The sequence below is a fragment of the Pholcus phalangioides genome, unplaced genomic scaffold (assembly GCF_987345545.1).
Source record: "Pholcus phalangioides strain wild (caught in Gottingen) unplaced genomic scaffold, Ppha-v1.0 ptg000019l_1, whole genome shotgun sequence".
Taxonomy (NCBI): domain Eukaryota; kingdom Metazoa; phylum Arthropoda; class Arachnida; order Araneae; family Pholcidae; genus Pholcus; species Pholcus phalangioides.
In genome coordinates, this window is record NW_028301612.1 from 10836408 (window position 1) to 10856800 (window position 20393).

The following is a 20393-nucleotide window of genomic DNA, read 5'->3' on the forward strand; positions in this document are numbered from 1 at the left end:
CCTTATGTTCATCAAAATTTTGCGACGAAGCAAACAAAAATAAGTGATTTTCATGGAAATCATCTGTAAGTTCTTGTTCCGTGTTGCGGTTACAGTCTGAATATGAAATTGAGAAATAATTTCTCGTCCGGCCTTAACGACGGATACGCGGCTGCTTTATCGGATGCAAGGTAAATAAATAAGTAAATCGAGTTTAGAAAAAGGAGAACGACGTGTATATATGCCCAATGCAACTTGTCCTTGAAATGGCCACAGGCGGTGTTGCACATCCAACAACGATAAACAGCAGCAGCGTATCATGTGATGACAGAAGCTTCTTTTCTCTCTTCTGCGTATGTCCATAATAAATAAAGGGATCTAAAGAACTTTCAACCTTGAAATGTCTTTGAAGTCTGATGTAAGCAGAGCTGTATATAAAACCGTTTTTACCACCAGAAGAGATTTTCTTTCCAAAATAATAATAATCGTGATTATAAATCTCAGGCTTACAAACTGTCTTTGGATTTTAGTCCGATAACTTTAGGATACATTTTTATCCCACTGTGCGGTTTTTGATACGCGGGTTACACGTTGGGGACTGGTGATCTTTTACAAAATTTACATTAAAAGCCGTTGGTAATAGTGTTTCATGAGCGTTTTTGGTGAAACAAAGTGCATTTCGAAAGCTGCTCGACATACATTCGGTGGAAGATTTTTGTTATTCGGGGTAAGCAGCGTGAAAATTCTTGTTAATCGTGATGTTGAGTGAAGATTTTTGTTGCTCAGAGAAAGTGGGTGAAGAATTTTGTTGCTCAGGGAGAGCTAACAAAGATTTTTGTTGCTCAGAGAAAGTGGGTGAAGATTTTTGTTGCTCAGGGAAAGCTAACAAAGATTTTTGTTGCTCAAGAAAGGACAGTAAAGATTTTTTTTACACAGGGTGGTGAGTGAAGTTTTTCTGGAGCGCAGGAGAAGCTAGTGGAAATTTAGTTGTTCATTGAAGGCTAATGGAAATTTGGCTGCTCAAGAAAAGGCTAATGGAAATTTGGCTGCTCAAGAAAAGGTTAATGGAAATTTGGCTGCTCAAGAAAAGGCTAATGGAAATTTGGCTGCTCAAGAAAAGGCTAATGGAAATTTGATTGCTCAAGAAAAGGCTAATGGAAATTTGGTTGCTCAAGAAAGTCTAGCGAAGATTTTGTTCCTCAGCCGGAGCGTCGTAATTGTTTCGAACTTGTGGTTGCTCATCTTGAGCTTTATGTATCAAATTTCGATTGCTGTATCAATTTTAGGGGTCCTGAAACCAGTGCTAGAAACTACCGTGGGTGCCGTGCAACCACAGCACCCTGGCTCTGACGCCATTAATACTCAGGGAAGGCGAGTGAGAATTTTTATTTCTCGGGGCGGTGAGTGAAGATATTTTGATCTCAGGGAACGTTAGTGAAGATTTTTGGATCTCTGGGGAACGTTAATAAAATTTTTTTAAATAACATGGAACGTCAGTGAAGATTTTGGAAGCTAAGGAAGGACGTGTGAAGATGTTTGTTCTGCGGAAAATAAAGTGAAGATTTTCATTCCTTAAGAAAGGATAGCGAAGTTTTTGTTACTCGTTGAAGACAAGTGAAAATTTTTGTTGCTAGAGGAACACTAGTGAAGATTTTTTTTCTCATTGAATGTCAGTGAAGATTTTTGTTGATCAAGTAATCAAGAAAAGGTAGTGAAGTTTTTTCATGATCAGGAAAGTTGAGTGAAGATTTTTAGTGCTCAGGCAACGCTAGTGAAGGTTTTTGTTGCTCGGGATATGAATGCAGATTTTTTTGCAGTCAGAGAATCCGTAAAAACCTTAAAAATATATTAAAAATGAAAAAATCATACCGAGTTGTGGGTGTCAGTGTTGTATCGTCAGCGCGCAGAACAACTTTTCCCCCCTTTTGGTGGCAGAAAAAAAAATTATAGCAAAAACTGCCGATAGGCGACGTTGACGTAGATACCTAATAAATACTAGAGATAATATAGGCAACTTTAATATAGCCTTTATTGAAAATGACGTTAACTGTGTTTGTTGCGGTTCATGTTACGTCATCAAGCATTCATGCCCAAAAAAACTTTTTATAATAGAGCACGAATGAAGAATTTATCAGACATTCAACCTTCAATAATGATCATCTTATATTTACATCGTGCAACGTATTTCTTGGTGGTTGTGACTTTTTTCTGCAAACCCTGTATAAGATCTTTATTATAATAATCAATTCCTACAAAAATAAAAAGACACTGATATTCAATAGCTTTTACATCCCACACAGATTGTGTACTCGTTCCCAATAAATCAACACTATATCAATAGATCTCTCTCCGCAACACATTTATTACGTGCGAGGTTGTTATTATTTTATCCGATCAACTAATCAATGTGTCGAATAATTTTTCTGGGAACTTCCGTATAGATGGCGCAATTTATTTTCTTTTTCCACGTTATTTTATCGTATTCGTGCCACTTTATTTGACCGAACGAAAACAAGGGAATCCGATTACGAGATCTCTCACACTCTCTTAACACCAATAGCATGTATACTGACCTACAAACCACGTGATTCTTGGAGTAGGGTAGCCGTGCACTTTGCACTCGAGCGTCAGATTGCGTCCTAAGATAGGACGTATTTGCGTCGGAAACTCGTCCACTCTGGCAGCGTCTGGAATATCAGAATAAAAAAAAAATCGAGTTATGACTCCGTTTTACAATAATAATAATAATAGATTATGAAATATTTTCCATTCAGCTGACCTTCAAATTCTTTTTAAAAGCCATTAATAATAATTATAATTGTTGATTACAACTTTAAAGGTGACATTGGAGAATTTTTTAGTGAATTTATTATGTGTAGAGCGACTATTTAAATACGGGATGTTGCAAAAAACTTGCCTTTTGACGTAAAATTGCGATTTATTACGGAAATCTGTAAAAAAATTGTCAATTTCGCTGGAATGAAGGATGATGCAAATAGCAATCAATTAGAATACATTTCATGAAAAAAAGAGACATTGTGAAAAGCGCAAAACGTGACCATATTTCTTCGAGAAAATTATGATCCCAAAAAAAGATCATTATGGGGACCTAAAATTAGGATCATAAAAATACGGGACATCCCCAATTGGCGTCACAAATGTTGTCAATCGTTGGTGCAAGTGCCAAATATTGCCTAAATTGAAATCACTCTTGACAGAAAATAAAGGGTTCGGAGTGAAATATCTGCAGTGAATTAAAACGTATTTCGTGGAAAATAACTTTGAACATGATAAATATTGTTCTGAGTATTTAAATATCTAATTTATGTATATTATATTTGTCATAATTACCATAATAGAATTTGTAATAATTATTTTCTACTGTATATTATAATTATTTTCAACAACACCACTTCTGTAGAAAACCACGAATTCAAGTGAGCTTCGTTGTAAAACATGACATTGTTATAGAAAAAAACGAAAGTCGCCCGCCCCCCACACATACATACACACACACAAAATTACCGGAAAATACTGGAATGTTCCTCAAAACACTGGTCATATGGTCACCCAAGGTCAGAGCCGTTTCATCATACTGATGATCATCGAGCGATCCATACTTGGCTGGAAAAATAACTGTGCATACAATGTACACTAATAAAATTATAGCACCAGATTCCATTATCATTCGGCTGACCATATTTCTCGGAGAAACATGCGGAAATAATTGCATCCCAAGTGCGGGAAATCCCCATTTGTCGCCAAAGGTGAACGTAAATGTCACACAGTTGGTGTAAAAATTCCTTAATTCCCAACGGCAGGAAATAAAGGAGCGCAGAAAATCTGCAGTGATGTGTTTCACTGGGACGTGGGGGGGGGGAGAACATGACAAACGTGAGAGATGAATATTATATTTACAGTCACGTAGGCTTAATGCGCCAAACCCCTTCACGAACAGACTTTTGGCAACAAATCAGGATGATATATATTTGCAGTATCGGTGATAATTCTGTAAAAAAAAGGTTTCCTTATTCACACATATTAGAAAAAAGAAGGGGGGGGGGAAAGAAAGCAATATATATAGAATATAGAAAAAAGAAAGAAATAGTAGGGAGAAAAAACAGTATAGTGTAGATAAGACAGCACTTTCGCCCCACCCGTCTCTTTCTCACCCTCCCCCCATGTATCTCTCTCTTTTACATATACTTTATGTACATATAGTAGAAAGATACACATTATAGTAGGGAAGGAGGGGGATTACTAAACAAGAGGGAGAGGGGGCAAAATAATTCCAGGATCATGTAGTTGCAATAAAGCTTCGCGATGATTAAAAGGAGGGGTAAAAAACTGGAAGAGCTGAAATGAATTTCTTGCACTCGCGTTTGAGGAGATATCTCGTCACGTGATATCTCGAGATGAACGCGAGATATCTCGTCCGTGATCGTTAAGGGGTTAAGAAGGCAGTTATGCATTAACTAGGTACAGTCGAGGCGCATGAAAAATCGCCTCATTGCCCATCTTCGCCTGGTTCACCGCTCCAAGTGACGTGTGATCGTTAGAAATGAAGGGTAGGGAATAGCGATTGGTTATATAGCGATAATACTGACGTCACACTCCGCTCAAAGATGGCGAACGAGTCAGCCGAGGTGTCAAAGAGCCTTAGGTAGAACTTCAAAAATTATGCGATACAATTAGAATTCAGAAATCTAATGGCCATCAAGGTAAAAGAACTGGCCAAGCGCTCACATGTGACCTGAATGGCGTATCCCTGGTGGTCAGCTGCTGGATAGGACAGTCCCGACGACTCCACCATGCAAAGATACTCCCCAGCGTCGTATTCATTCGGTTCAGCAATCGTCAGCGTTTTGCCCGACATTATGATGCGTTCATCGTCGTTTGTTAGCCGGCTTCCATCTTTGTACCTGCAAGAGTTGGGGAAAAAACATTTCTTTTAATAATCAGAACCACCCTGAAACCCAGGACGGCAGCGACGCCGGAAGTGCTTTGGACCTGTGGGTGCTCGTCTTGAGCTTCATGTAGGAAATTTTTAGTTCTGAATTAGTTCTAGGGGTTGCTCGGGACCGTGCTACAAAATATTTTGGGTCCTCGAGAAACCACTGCAACACCGGCTCCGACATTAATCAAAGTCTGGGAAAGTGACGCTCACCAGTTGATCATGAAAGCTTTGTTCAACTTGCTCTCGCAGTGAAGTTTGAGGGGCCTGTCCGGCTCCAGAAGGACTTTCGGTCTGTCCGGAAATTCGTCTTCATCTGGAATGAGAGAGTTTAATTCAATATTAGCTCTCACCACAGAGAGTAACTGACCTCAAAAAATAAATTTCACTCATTAAAATATTCATTCATTTCCAGTTTCGTCTTTAGGAGATAGATGGCAGCACATGAACACACACGTATGAAAATTGCAAAAGTAACGCAAACGCTCAGTCAGGTATTATATTAATTCGGGTGTAAAATGGAAGTGAATTTCCTTTGTGACGATTAGACTAAGGGTTCTTAACCTTTTGTGCTCCACAGACCCTTTCTGCCAATAAAACAAAGAAAAGGGACCCCACTAACGAGGTGAAGCCCACGGGCTCCTTAATCAATGTTCAGCACGTTTATGTAAAATAAATAAAATAATAATATGTATAAAACAATATGAGTTAATCTTATCACAATAATTAGAACTTTGTCTGGTTTTAATTTATACAGAGAATTGACACGTTTTTAAGACAAATAAAATTTTAATTGGTCGACGCGTTTCGGCTCTACAATGGAGAGCCGTCATCAGGACCTCGTGATCAGAATTCACACAAATGAGTCGTGGAGGGGTGATGTTTATGCCTGGTCCTCCGGAGAGTTCGCCTTTGTATTTGCTGAGGCCGAGTGGTCTTTGGATGTGAATTTCGGCACCATCTGTTGCAGTGTTGAAAATTCTGTCTCGACTGAGGTTAATAAAGCCTGCCGAAGCTGACGAAATAGGTGGCGTGTTCCTTCCATCATTAACGAGGAAATACTGGCAAGTTCTGATGAAGTATCCTTCGAGAAAATTCTGTTCGAAATTATGTGTTGTTTTTTTTAAAAACAGACGTTTTCCCAAATCAAAATTATATGAAAGTTTCCAACAGTGTTGGTCAATAGCTCTGTTCCTTCTAATCGTTTTCTCATCCGAGCTCATAGACCCCCGATTAAGAATCACCGAGACCGAGATAGACTGTTTGAAAGAAGATTTTCACTGGTGTGTCCAAAAAATTGGTGATGGACATGGCTGACGCAACTGAAAATCTGTTCCGGAGTGACCGAGTATCAGTATGAATCACGGTCTAGGATCGCATCCAGAGGTTAGCAGTGACGTGTATATGGTCTGCGTGTGGAGAAGCGGTTGATTGGAAGATGCAGCAAACCGGGGCACCAGGGGGTATCTAGTAGCCCCCACAGAGAATATTTTATTTATTTTTTGCTCTCTGGAGGGGGAAATGGTCCCCTGCAGAGGAGAGAACCGCTTTAGGCCGGTCGTCCACTGGCAGCGACTTGAAGCGGTAAACCAGTTACGCAGTTGTCCGCTTACACAAGACTGATGCCATTGCACCGAAAGTAAGAAAACGTCATCCACTGCAAACGATCTTGAGCGAGTGACATCAGCAAACGGACGAGGAATCACGATGATTCCACTTGGATAGGCAATATACGCGTCTGCGCATGCGCAGTATGGTTGTTTACTTTTCCTCGCCATCCCTCCGGTTTTTCCTCCCCTTCGGTTGGGTCCCCCTGTTTGTGCAGACGAGTCTCCCTCCGTACTTGCCCACGTAAGTATGAAAGCTAAAAAAAATTGTTAATTAGCGTTCTTGGGTTGTGATGGTAGGTAATAATCGATTAAAAATATGATTATTTATTTATTTATTTACAACAAGAACCCTCTCTCTGAGTTTGTGCCAGATGTCTCATCAAGTATGAACTTGATAAATTTTCGTCAAATTTTAGTTTTTCGATGTTTCTTCAAGATTATTTAATTAACTCACTCGTCAGCATAGAGTACAGTCTCCGAATTAAGTATCGTGTAAAATTCAGGCGTGGATCCAGAACGATGTGTCGGGAGCGGCAACTATTGTTCTTGTTTGTGGATCCACAAGGTTCATCGAATCGTCCCGCGTATTTCGCCGAACTGAAATGTTCCCCGTATTATTTGAATCATCAGAGAGGCTATCGCCCCCCCCCTCCCTCATCCCCCTTGTGGACCTGAGCTCAGAACCTACACAATAAATCGCCCCCTCCCAACAGAGTTCTGAGTTTTTGCTGCATCGCCAAACAGATGAGTGAGATTCAGTTCAGCATTTCGGAGCTTAGGCATGATCATAAGCGTGAATCTCACAGAAGCGATTGTTAACTCTTTGCGGTCCAGAGGTGATTTTTTTTTCTTTGGCATTTCGTTGGTACAATTCGCACTTTATAGTACCTCCCTCACAATAAGGAAGGCTCCTGGAACTTTGTCCCTTGGCACTTTTTGTATAGCTTGAGTTCTGCTAAGAAGCCGAATTCACAGGGACATTCCTATGATCGTAAGAAGCCTTTGTAATAATGAAGCACAGTAGTTTCTTGACGCAGACTTATGTCGAGGTGGACTCGACACAGGACCGCAAAAGATTAATGGCGATTGGTACAATGACTAATAGATACAGAAAAACGATTTACTCACCAGGTGGTGGAATGACTTCCAAGTTATGAGAATTGAGGCTGTGCGGATCGCACTTGTACCGTCCCCTATGACTCAAAGCAGCGGCTTCAGCTTGAAGCTTCATAATCACGACGTTGGTCTCCAGCTTCTCGTGAGTCGTGGTCATGTTCTCCAGTTCGGGAACCACCGGCGCACCATTTTTTATCCACTTCGGGAGACCGAACTCTGTTCTTGTGCACGTTATGACGAACGGCTCGCCTTCGAAAACGAACTTACGACCCCGATATACGATATCGGGGAAGGAATGCGACCCTAAACAAAGAAAGAGAGAAATTATTATAATTAATACAGAAACAGAATTTTTCTTTTTTTGTGTTTGAGAGGAACTGAGTTAAACAGAGTCAGCGTATAATCAATGGCGTACGTAAGGTGGAGCACGTGTCCCTTCTCAAGACGAGCAGAAATTGAAAAATATATGCATTTCAACCCCTTTACGATCACGGGCGAAATATCTCATCCAAACGCAATTGCAGAAATTCATTCCAGTTACCTGTGTTTTTTCTCTATACTTCTTCTGTTATCACAGCGAAGCTTCATTGTAACCATATGCACTCTGAAGTTGTTTTCTTTTCTCTCCCCGTACTTTCTATACACCTGTTTAGTGATTTTTTCCCTCCATATGTAATGCATTTTCCCCAGGGCTAATCTTTCTACTATATGTATATGTAAGAGAGAAAGAGAACACGTAGGGGAGGGTGACGGTGAAAGAGAAATCTACTCCAGGCTTACTCGCTTATATCTAGTGTGTACTAGATATATAAGCGTACTACCCCAACCCCGTATTTTATTTTTTCTTTCTTACTTCTTTATTTCTTTCTCTTTCCTCCTACTTCTTTTTTTTTTTTTTTTTGGAGTGCTAGAGGCTACCAGATTTATCGCCGATACTTTTAATAGAGGTCATCCAAATTTGTTGCCAAATACTACGTGAAGGAGGTTTAAAATGACAAAAAAAGAGATTGTTGATATCAATGAATTTTGTCCAATTTTAAGATTATACTTTTTTATGTTATGAGCACATGATTTCTCCAAGATTCACTAGACACAATAACGTCACTTATCTGAAATGTTATGTAAAGGAACATAATTTAATACATTTAATCGGTTCAGTCAAATAAATCAGGTAAAATTATAAACTGTTAATACAAATTTTAATCGAATTTTGATCGAATTAACTCAACTGAAATTGTTAACTACGATTAAGAAATGATCGATTAACCGACACGATTAATCGGACCAGCCCAACATTATAGTGATATTGTTCTGTAGTATTGAGAATATTTTATGTAAATATATTTATTTCCTGAACTGATTATTGGGAAGTATTGAAAGGAACACATATAACATAATGTAAATGCTCTGAAAATTCATATACAGTTGAATCCCGTTTTAACGAATACCGTTATAGTGAAAATCTCGTTTTAACGAACACTTTTCTAATCCCTCAGATAAGTTTACATAGAAACAATACAAAAACTTGGAATTCCTTTATAACGAAATTTCGTTATAACGAAGTGATTTCTCCGGTCTCTTGGAGTTCGTTATAACGGGATTCGACTATATTTTACAACCTTTCACTAATAATATAATTGTCACAGATTTTCAACCTTATTCAAACCTGAAGAGGATTTTATACAATAAATGAAGGGAAAAAAAATATCGATGGTTGTTAAGAAATCGTTTCGTCATCGACTAATCAATATCTACCTAAGTAGGGAAACCAAAAGCTCGGTACATCGTGTAAAGAGCCGCCCTTAGGGGTGTGCGACAGTTGCGGTCGCACCGGGCCCCGCACTCACGGTAAATTATATTAGAGGTTTTCACCGATTCTTATATTATTTACTTGTGTTATACTTCTGAATTTTCATCAATTCTGAAATTATTTTCTCCTTAATTTTGAAATTTTCATTAATTGTGGAATCTATAAAAGTGATTGTGGAATTGACGAAAGCTCAGAATCAATGAAATTAACGTGTGATTCAATCGATTCGTTCATTAATTCTGAGTTTTCATCGAGAGAGATTCTGGGATTTTTCTTCCATTAATTCTGAATTTCCATCAATTTTAGATTTTTCTTTCATTAATTTTGAGTTTTCATCGATTCTGGAATTATTTCTTTCATCAGTTCTTGAATTTTTCTTATACTTAATTCTGAATTTTCATTGGTGCTGGAATTATTTCTAATTCATCACTTATAAAATTTCCCCATCAGTTTCGAGAATTTTTTCATCAGTTAAAAATTATCCCCAGTGCTGAATTTTCATTAATTTTTGTGTTACATTTGATTTGGTGTTTAAAATTTTTTCTGTATTGATATTTCCCAGCAATCCTGTACAGGGTGTTTCAAAAAGAATCATCCGATTTAAAAAAATCATAACTATTCAGCTCTTAATCCGTTTTGATCGAATAATGTATAAGTTGAAAGTGGGAAATCTCGAGTTTTGCGCAGTTGTCGACAGGTAGCGCTAACGCTATTCCTTCGAAAGCCACTTCAGTGTTTGCCAAGATTGGCTTTTCCCACAGAAACCGATTCGGATGACTTCATTTTCCAGCAGGACGGGGCACCACCACACTGGAGCTTGGACGTTCGATAATTTTTGGCAATCGCATCCCTAGACGATGGATCGACCGCACGGGACCTGACGATTTAGCTAAACATCACTGGCCTCCAAGATCACCGGACCTTACAGTGTGCGATTTCTTCTTGTGGGGGGGAGGGGGGTTTATAAAAGACTACGTTTATGTGCCTCCTCTTTCAGCTACATCAGCCGAACTGAAGATACTCATAACAGTTGCCGTGGAAGATGCTCGCGAAAGTTTGGGACGAATTTGACTACCATATAGACATATTGAGCACCTTTTATTTGGTTTGTAAAAAAACTTTATGATTAGACATGTAGCATAAAATTAATCTTAAGTGTCTATGTTCAATATTTTTCTCAATATACGCATTCCAAATCGGGTGATACTTCTTGAAACACCCTGTATGTTCCGAAATAACAGACGCTGATTCGTCTCTCCTACAAAATTTATATAATCGGGGAAAAGGGGGGGGGGGAGTCCTAAACATTTTCGGTTCTCCCGAAATCGTTGAGACGCATCTGGTAAGGGTGGCCCTGATCGCATCAACTGGCAACGGCAACTATAGCGGAACCTCCCGTAACGGACACTCCCCACTTTACGCCAATGGGGAGGCCAGAATTTCCTGGACCACGGGTGTCCTTTATCGGGAGGTTCCACTGATATACACCCTGTATATCAATCAAAAAAAAAAACGATAGGTGTTTTGTAACAAAAAAATTCTGGCGTACAATTGCATTTATTCGGGTTCATTGATCGCCATCAAAGAGAGAAAACAAGCGCAACAAGGATTTTTTGTCACGCTTTCATGGACAACCGGCGGATTCATTGAAGGGCGTCCTTTTACGTCCATTTCAATTCGACCTTCGTGTGCGAAAAATATATGTTACTCTATTTAATTGCATTTCAAGGACAGACAATCATTTCCGTGTTTTTTCTACTTATATACAGGAACGATATTATATTAACGATAGCGTTGCGTGTTAATTAGTATAATTAGTTCAGGAAAAACGTTCCGAAATGAAAAAAAAAAATTATTTTCAGAAGGAAAAAAACCACAAAAAGTATTTTTTTTTAATCCCATTGATTAAATTTTATTTAAAATCTGAAAGTTGATTATCAAATATAATTATTTTTAATTCAAAGAGAAGTACAGTCAAACTCTGTTATAACGACATCGAAGATTCCGTGAAATGTTGTCGTTATAACCGAGGTAGACGTTTTCAAGCCTTTTTGAATGTGAAATTATAATCAGATGCAATAAAATACTGTACACGAAGCTGAAATTTAATTACGATTCGGGGTGACCATATTTTCTAGAGGAAAATGTGGGATCGAAAACGTAGCAAGTTAGCGAAATTGCCAATTGTTGCTTATTAACAGCCCTTGGCGGGAAATAAACTACTACAGCAAATCTGTGGTGAATTAAAATGTATTTAAGAAAAACACGGCTGAACGTGTGGCACATATGTGCGATGAATATTCATATTCATACATAGTCATTGCATTACCATACATGGTCATGCATTGCCATAAAACTTTTAAATTATGCAAATAATCTTTGTACCCGATTTTAGTGAAGATTATAAATCAAAATAAAAACGATGAAGAAACAGGAAAAACGGGATAATTCTTTAATAAACAAGTTGGGAAGGGCAAAAGCTACGTAGAAATACGGGAAAGTCCCGTTTACGGGTCATTTCACTGAACACTTCAGAGCGGCAAAGCACGTAATAAATGAGGAGCTTACTTTCAAAAGAGAACATTTTCCCACATTCACCAAATTTACAATAGAAGTAAAAAATTTATTCCCCCGGATTGGAATGCTTTACTAAAGTGGAAATAGCCAAGCAGGTAGCATATATTCCATCGCTTTTGATATCACTAGCACAACAGACGAACATTCCATTCGCCCAATTCTAGGAATTTTTGGGGAAAACGCCACAAAAACGGGAACAATAGCGTTGAAAAACGCTTCGTTACGTTTTCATCGATGCTATAAGCAAGGTTAATTAACATTGTTCTCTATGGTAATCAGCCGAGAGTACCAATTATTGTCGTTACAACCGGGGTCGGTATAACCGAGTTTGACAGTACTTTCTACTTATCTTTTTATGCTTTTTTTAATATCATAGTCTATTGATATTATTGATTTCAATTTAATATTGTTTATTGAATTTACTTTTTCCCTCTCTTTTTTAGCAGGCTGATAAATTTTAAGTGCTGTAGTGACCCGGTGAATACGGATCATATGATCACCCTAATTACGGATGAATGATAGGTGCATCTGTGTTTTATCATCCGCTTTATCTTTTTAATTGTTGATGAAAGTGTACAGGATACACGAGCAGGTCTGTCTCAAGAGCATCATGGGCCCCCCGTGCCAAGTGATTTTTCTGAGGCCCTTTTTCTCTTGAGGCATCCGGGCCGTGCCCGGGTGGGCCCATGCGTTAAGACTGCACTGTGCACCGGTCTGGTATACAAGGTGTCCTGTAAGTGCTAATGAGGTTTTTATCACATCAACCGCATGTCGTAGAGGTGTGGTTCCAGTTTAAAAAATGCTCAAAAGGCGTTTAAAAATCACCCTGTACCAGTTTTGAGAGTGAAAGTGCAGTGTGTGTCATAAAATAAAAAGTTTCTCCACAAACCCCCCCCCCCCCATTCCCCTGTGCTCCAACTTCCAGTTAGAAAGCCATGGCCCTGTCTCTCTTGATTGAAGCCAACAAAAAAAAAATTCCATGTTTCTAAGTGCAATATTTACAGAGATATTCGAATTCGAAAAACGGTGGAAAGTTGGAAAAGAACAGTGTTAACACGTTCACTGCTGGGCCTAAATTGCTTTTCGAGTCCGTGGGGCGCATTTTTTTTTAAGATTAAAACTAGTTTTGTACATGACACCACCATGGCGTCATTAGCAGTGAACGTGTTAAATGCAGAAAAACAATTTTATCCGCATTTAACGCTGTTCTTTCCCAAATTTCTTATGTGTTTCTCTGTGAATATTGCTCTTAGAATCATGGAATTTTTGCTTTTGTTGGCATCAGGAGAGACAAGGAGACAACTTTCTAATTGGAAGTTAGAACATGGGAGACTGTATAAAAACTTAGATTTTTTTATTTCATTACACACTGTATTTTCACTTGCAAAATTGGTACAGGGTGGTTTTTGAACCCCTGTTGAGAATTTTTGAAATTAGAATCATATTTCTACGACGGACAGTTGATGAGATAAAGGCCGCGTTAGCACTTACAGGACACCCTGTATATGTCATAATAAAAACACATATTTTTAATATAAATCAACATCTGAATCGGCCTTATCACTTCAATGACTGTTGAAAAGATAAAAACCAGCACAGAGTTCCCTAATACTATTTGTCTTACCACCCCTTGTGAGAATTTTTAAGGGGTAATATTAAGTACGATTGAATTCGAATTCTTTGCACTTGCATTTAAAGTGTAAGTTGTCCGTATTATAGCGGATATCATCAAAACTAAAGTGCGTTCACACATTCCGTCTCTCTCTAAAATTATTATATTTAAATATAACCCCTAATTAAGGGCATTGATGCATGATCTTGGCTTCCCATGATTTCCTATGGGGAAAATCTCCTTCCTTTAAGGAACATCCAAAAATTTTATATTCATATTAGGCAGTCAATTTTTTCTTCTCAAATACTATGGATATTTTTGGATGATTTAACGAGAGCATTTAAGATCTCTTAATCCTTTAAAAAAATCCTTTTTAAAATTTTCCTGATCCGCATTAAATAGATCCACTGGAAATAAAAGCGTGTTAAGACCTCGAGATAGTTTGGGGTGACCGAAATAAAGCAGATCAAGTTCGACGAGATATCTCGCGATTGCCGCTGTGTAAGGGTTAATTGGTAGTTAATTTTTCTCGAATTTTAACTTCAACAACATTTAGCTTTCTCAAAAATCATTTGAAACTTACTCTTACTTTGTGCTATAAAATTTCTTTATATATACCATTTTGATAAGAAATCCTCTCGCGGCGAGGAGTACGAGCACACGAATCGTGGAAAAAAACGCCTCGTGCCCTTATCACCCCCTCCGAGGTTACAGCTCCGCCCACACGCATGTGTACGCTTACGTATATTCAACACTGAATATTTGCATACTTCTTCGGTGGCATTATTAGTACCTTTGGTTCAGTACTTTTTGTGAAAATAGACACAATCTGAAAATTCTCTTAATTTTGCTCACGAGTGTATACACGTTTAAAAAGAAACACTGAATTTAAAACCAAATGTGTCGAAAAATTCAAAATTAAAACATTTCAAAAGCCAGAGTATAGCCCCCAAGGGAGCACATAACTAGAAAAAAATTAGAAGAGAAAGAAAAAATATATACAATAAATGAAAAAATACAAAAAATACAATATATGGAACAATGAAGAGGTCATTCTCGAAGGGGGAAACCCCCCCCCCCCCCACATTTTCCCAAGAAGCAAAAATGTTTCTGATCATGGTAAGCCAAAAAAAAAAAGGCATAGAATTACCCCGACATTTTTGCGAAAACAAGCTTTGGAAGTCGGAAAAGGAAATATAAGAAAATACAAAAATTGTAAAAAAAAAAACTAGAAAGACACGAAAAATACATTAACAGCACAATATTAGCTAGACACCTCAACAAAAGTGTGTTTAAAAAGTTGGTAATAATAGGAAATTAAAATCCTACCTGAAATTCAACTCCTTAATGATAATGCTCACAATCGCAAATTGTGAGCTACATGGCGTCAATTAGCAAGTCGGAAAACGTGGGTGAAGTTTGAAACCCATAAATTTTTAATTCTTGATAGTTGTCCAAAAAATGTATTTTTCAGAATTCTAATATTATTATTAGAATTGTGAAATTAGTAAGAATATTAACTTTAAATTTGAATTATTTTCTTTTATCAAAAATTCCAATAAAAGCAATTTTTCCAATAAAGCAGCTTTCAATGCTATTAATTCTAATAAAAACAGATAAACAAATTTTAAGATCAAGGAAATCAGCAGAAAGGGGATCATGACTGGTTTTCTTGAGTGTCAAGTCCGTAGGGTAAATATCACCACTTAATTTGAGAAAATTTTGAAAATTTTATGGAATTAAGTGGTTATATGTACCTTACGGACTTGACACTCAAGAAAACCAATCATGACCGCCTTTTTTGCTGATTTCCTTGATCTTAACATTTGTTTGTCTAATGGCATTGTTTTCATTGTAATTTTTTATAAAAGAAAAGAACTCAAATTTAAAGTTAATTTTCTTATTTCAATTCTAATTGTTCTGTTTTGTATCTTTTAAACAAGTAGAGGCGAGGTCGTAGAGAGACATCTTTAGAGAGATACTACTTTTTATTCTCCATAACATCAATCATAAAACCATCTCGTTGCCATACGAGTAACTCTAAACTCTCCGAGATATGTACGGCTTTGACTTCAAATAGACTTACTTCAAATTATGTAACATCTCCCCCTTTCAAAATGATAACCTACAATTATTACTAAAGCGGATGTTATGCAACTTAAATGATACAGTCCTTAATTATATTCAAGTCTGTCCGGTTTCTTTATCTCTCTGCCATATCTAGTGCGATATTGCCCACTCTCTTCAGCACTGGTTGACAGGGGCGTAGCCAGAAATTTCGTTCGGGGGGGACCAAAGTGATAGAACAATAGATTTGGCCATCTTTTTCCCTTTTTCGGTCATTTTCTCGCATTTCGGGGGGGGACTAAATCCCAAAGTCCCCCCCCCCCCGGCTACGCCCTTGCTGGTTGGATTATATTGCTTCAAGCCTTTTATTACATGTTAACTGGTGGGGATTTGTCCCCACTAGCCTTTCTATTTGCCCCACCAGTGAAGATAAAAAAAATGACCACTGGTGGGGCAAAGCCCTTTTCTTGTTTTCCTGAGGCAGCTTCAACTTCAAATCTTACCAATATGAAGGGAGTCAAAGAAAAAACTCACACAAAAGATTTCGCTATTTGCGAGGCCGATTTTTTACGACTGGTCTTTTTTATACCAAGAAGGAAAAGGAAAAAGTTCCACTAAAAAGAAAAGTTTTCCAGGGACCGACCTTCTCTGGAATAGGTCTTTTGCTCTCATAAAAACAGACGGAGAACAGATGGAGGATGGCCGAGGCGAAGGATATGACCACTGATTGATTTTTTTTTTGATGCTCATTAAATAAAGTGAAAACGATTTAGTAATATAATCCTGGGAGTAGAAAGGACCTAAAGTTACCGGATTGTCATCAGATGCCGGGGTTAAAACATTCTATTTTAGAGCAATATAGATAGATAAACATCAGTGTAGTACGAAGTACGCGAAAGCCTGGATAAACTGGTTATCCAGGCTTTCGTACTTCGTATGAACAGCGGAGTGACATCGTTTCTCTCTATATGTCGCCATCTGGGGGCTAACGTCGTAAGAGCTATTAGCTGAGCTAGGAGGCTGTCCATGCACAGTCCCATTCAGCATTCATACATGTGCTCTAAGGAAGGAAAATGGCTGTCCTCTGTAGTTCAATGGTTAGAACACTCGACCGGACAGTGAGAGATTGGTGGTTCGATTCCCCACAGAGGAATGTGAATTTTCTTTCCGACCTACATCCCGATCTCCGCTTGGTTCTCCAGGCTTTCGTACTTCGTATGAACAGCGGAGAGTGACATCGTTTCTCTCTATCAGTGTAGTAGCACAAAACCATTCAAATTCGGACATTGGGTGGTCTCCAGATCCGAAGAGAGGAGAAAATGAACACAGATTAAGAATAGTATATATACTATTCTCTCTGGCGTGTGTATTTTTTTCCTTCATTCCCATAGACCAGCGGTTCTTAATCGGTGCTCCGCGGAGTCCTTGGGGCTCCGTGTGCACCTCCCAGGGCCACTCGAGAATAATAAATAAAATCAATAAATTTGATAAACAAGCAAAAAAAGAGGCCTAAAGGGTACCGCCATATAAATAATGTACTAAAAAGGGCTCCTCGAGTTAAACAGGGCTCCGCCATAGAAATTATACACTGAAAAGGGCTCCGTGAGTCAGAAAAGGTTGAGAACCGCTCTGCCATAGACGAATGAAGGAAAAAAAATACACTCCAGAGAGAGAATCCCGTTTATTAGCCGTGATTCTCGCATAATTATCAACTTTCCGATTATGCTTGAAAGTTATCTGAATATGAAGAAAACAAAGAAAGGTTATGTGAGATTGCGATTTTTTGATAAATTGAATGAATCCAATGATGACTTTGCCCCTTTACTTTAATCTCTCTCTTCAGGATTCTTAAGATTATTTTACAAATGACAAAAAAAGAATTCATATATTGTACTTGTTTCTCATCAGCAGACCAGTTGCAAATGCTTCAGGGAATAATACTGGGAAACGAAGCACTAACACAATGGAAAAAAACTCGGAGGGAACATGTAGTATGCGAACAAGACGTATGGTCTGCATATTTAGTATAGTTGTCTTTCGACAAATGTAAATTATTTTGTTTATGGCTCGCCGCGTTTCCGTAGTTCTCAAAAACTTACAATAAACAAACCATTTTAGAGCCCACTTTAAAGGGGTCATCAGCTTGCTGAATGTTTATGTATCCGTTTACAATCATACTAAAAATTATGGCTTTCCTGGCGATAATATTCGTAAATATATTCATTCCGGTGACGTCTTTTGCTACCTTCAAAAAAAAAAAAAATTGCGATCCTATTGACAGAAATGAAATTTTTACCGAGTTTCGGGGTTCCAGGTTGAAATAAAAACGCCGTGTAATCGATGTTGTGAGTCTGATAAATTAAATATTTTAACATTCAGTATGTATAGGAATAAACTGCGACCGAAGCCAAACATGTATAATGAATGAGTAAAAGTCGTATAAACAGGGGCGTAGCCAGAAATTTCGTTCGGGGGGGGGGGTGACCAAAGTGATAGAACAATAGATTTGGCCATCTTTTTCCCATTTTTCGGTCATTTTCTCACATTTCGGGGGGGGGGGGCAGACCCCCAAGTCCTCTCCCCTCGCTACGCCCTTGCGTATAAATGAGAGTCGTATTAACGAGTGTTCCACAGTATTGTGGTGTTATGAGTGTTTCTGTTTATACTGAACCCCCACTATGTGAGTATACAATACTTGAAGACTGATTCCGTTACTATTGCGTCTCAAATGTTTGTAAAAATTAGAGAGGTGGGGAGATTGATATGGCGTCTGTCTTTGGGAGATGTGTTGGTTATAGTATCTCTTTGTGATGAAGCTAGCGAATGGTCATTCTCAAGCGGTGCCATACAGTAATAACAAACCATAAAAAATACCAATCAAGACCTGGAGTATCATATGTCAACGCCTTTTTAGCATGAGCTATGTTACGTAATGTGAGATTTGAGATGATTATAACCGGGAATTTAATGTTGAGAATTTATTGTTCGCAAATGCGGACTTGTGTAAAATTACTTTTTGTTCAGATGTTTTTTAAATTGAACATTTGTTTTTCATCTCTTGTTGTGTTCTTTTTGGATTGTTTTCTTGTTATAACTGAAAAAAAGATAGAAATCAACATCTACATTTTAACATCGGAAAAAAGGTAGAAATTTTTTCTTGTTTTTATTTTCCATTCTAAAGTTTGAGTGTTTACACGTGTTTCTCTAGTCTAGTGACTGCTCAAGCTAAAACAGTGTTGACAACTTGGTTATTTTCCAACAAGATCAGGCCTTTTTCTTGGCCATTTGGATGGAAAAAATACCCATCTAGTTGTTTGTCCTTTTCAAAAAAATTTCTTGTGTACTAGTAGTCTATTATTATAAATCACGTGAAAATACAGGAATGCTCCGAGAAACATGAGACGTATGGTCATCCAAATAATGATTGAAATTAATTCTGGTTGTTCAAGTCCGGTTTCTAGTTGTTTTCGATGAAGAGATGAATCTCTTTTTTGAAAAACGTTATAATTTTTCTGTATGTGCTATACAATGTCATCTTGCTTCCTTTTGTACTTGCAATAATTTTCTACCTCGCATATGTTTTTATATTGTTTTTAACCAATGCTAGCACCATGCAACCCTCTCCGATCATGCCCACACACTCTTGTTTTTGCCTATTTAGTGCATTTTTTGCGTACCTTCATGTACCTATTTTTGCAAATGTTATACACTCCTGTTCTGCATGTGCTGCCTTGCATCCTTTTGTACGTGCAATAATTTACATGCATAAATGTGCCATTATCCCCATTGTGCATAATTTTTGATTGCAGCTCGCTCTGTTAACTTCTGATAGATTTCTTGCTATGTTTTTTTTCAGGTTTGTACATCTCCGCCCTCCCTGTTTTGCATATGTTATGCATTAACACAGAGAGAGAGAGGGTTATAATTAATTAATAATTTTATTAATTAATAATTTTATTAATTAATATTTTTATTGATTAATATTTTTATTGATTAATAATTTTATTAAAATTTGAAATTTTCGCATGCTATGTCATTTGTACGGAACACACTGGAGCTTACTCCGCTTCGAGTGCCTTTTTTTCTAGTGCCCCACCAGTTTAAATTTCTTATAAAATGGCCTGTTTTGCTTTCGGAGAAACATTCGATTTCTTTTGTATATACATATTTTTTTCTTCTGTTTCTACCTCTACCCTTCTTGGTGTTAAAAATTTAGTCGCAGTAGCTTTCTTCCACGGGCAACCCCTTTTTTGCTGGACCCGTGTACACTATGTCATCTTCCACTGGAGGTTGTAGTTCTTGACGTTTTTCATTTTCTGAAATTCGAAATCTCTGATCTATTTTTCTTTTGATTTCATTATAATCCCTTATGATTGGATCGAAACGGCTTGAAGTTGGGACTATGGACCTTGTCCTTTTCCCCCATTAACAATTGTGATGGACTTTTTCCAATGTTCTCCAGATGAGTATTTTTGTAATTCAGCAGACCTATATAAGGTAATCTCTCTCTGGATCTTTGGCTGCTAGAGCTTTCTTCATGATGCTTTTTATGCTTTTCACTGCTGATTCAGCTTGTCCATTCGATTTGCTGTTATATGGACTTGTCTTTTTGTGGAGAATGTCCCATTCTTTGCAAAACTTCTCGAATTCCTTCGAGCAAAGTTCAGT

General features: G+C 37.8%; 1 protein-coding gene across 2 annotated transcripts in view; it reads right to left on the reverse strand.

Moving 5' to 3' along the window:
- Positions 1 to 20393, reverse strand: part of LOC149071228 (basigin-like) — a 105121-nt gene that overhangs the window by 51083 nt on the left and 33645 nt on the right. For both annotated transcript variants that reach the window (XM_089248130.1, XM_089248132.1), the window contains exons 2-5: positions 7672 to 7962; positions 5147 to 5249; positions 4726 to 4901; positions 2553 to 2666 (exon numbers count right to left, since the gene is read on the reverse strand). In XM_089248130.1, the coding sequence (XP_089104256.1) occupies positions 2553 to 2666; positions 4726 to 4901; positions 5147 to 5249; positions 7672 to 7962 (684 nt within the window). The remainder of the gene's footprint in view (positions 1 to 2552; positions 2667 to 4725; positions 4902 to 5146; positions 5250 to 7671; positions 7963 to 20393) is intronic.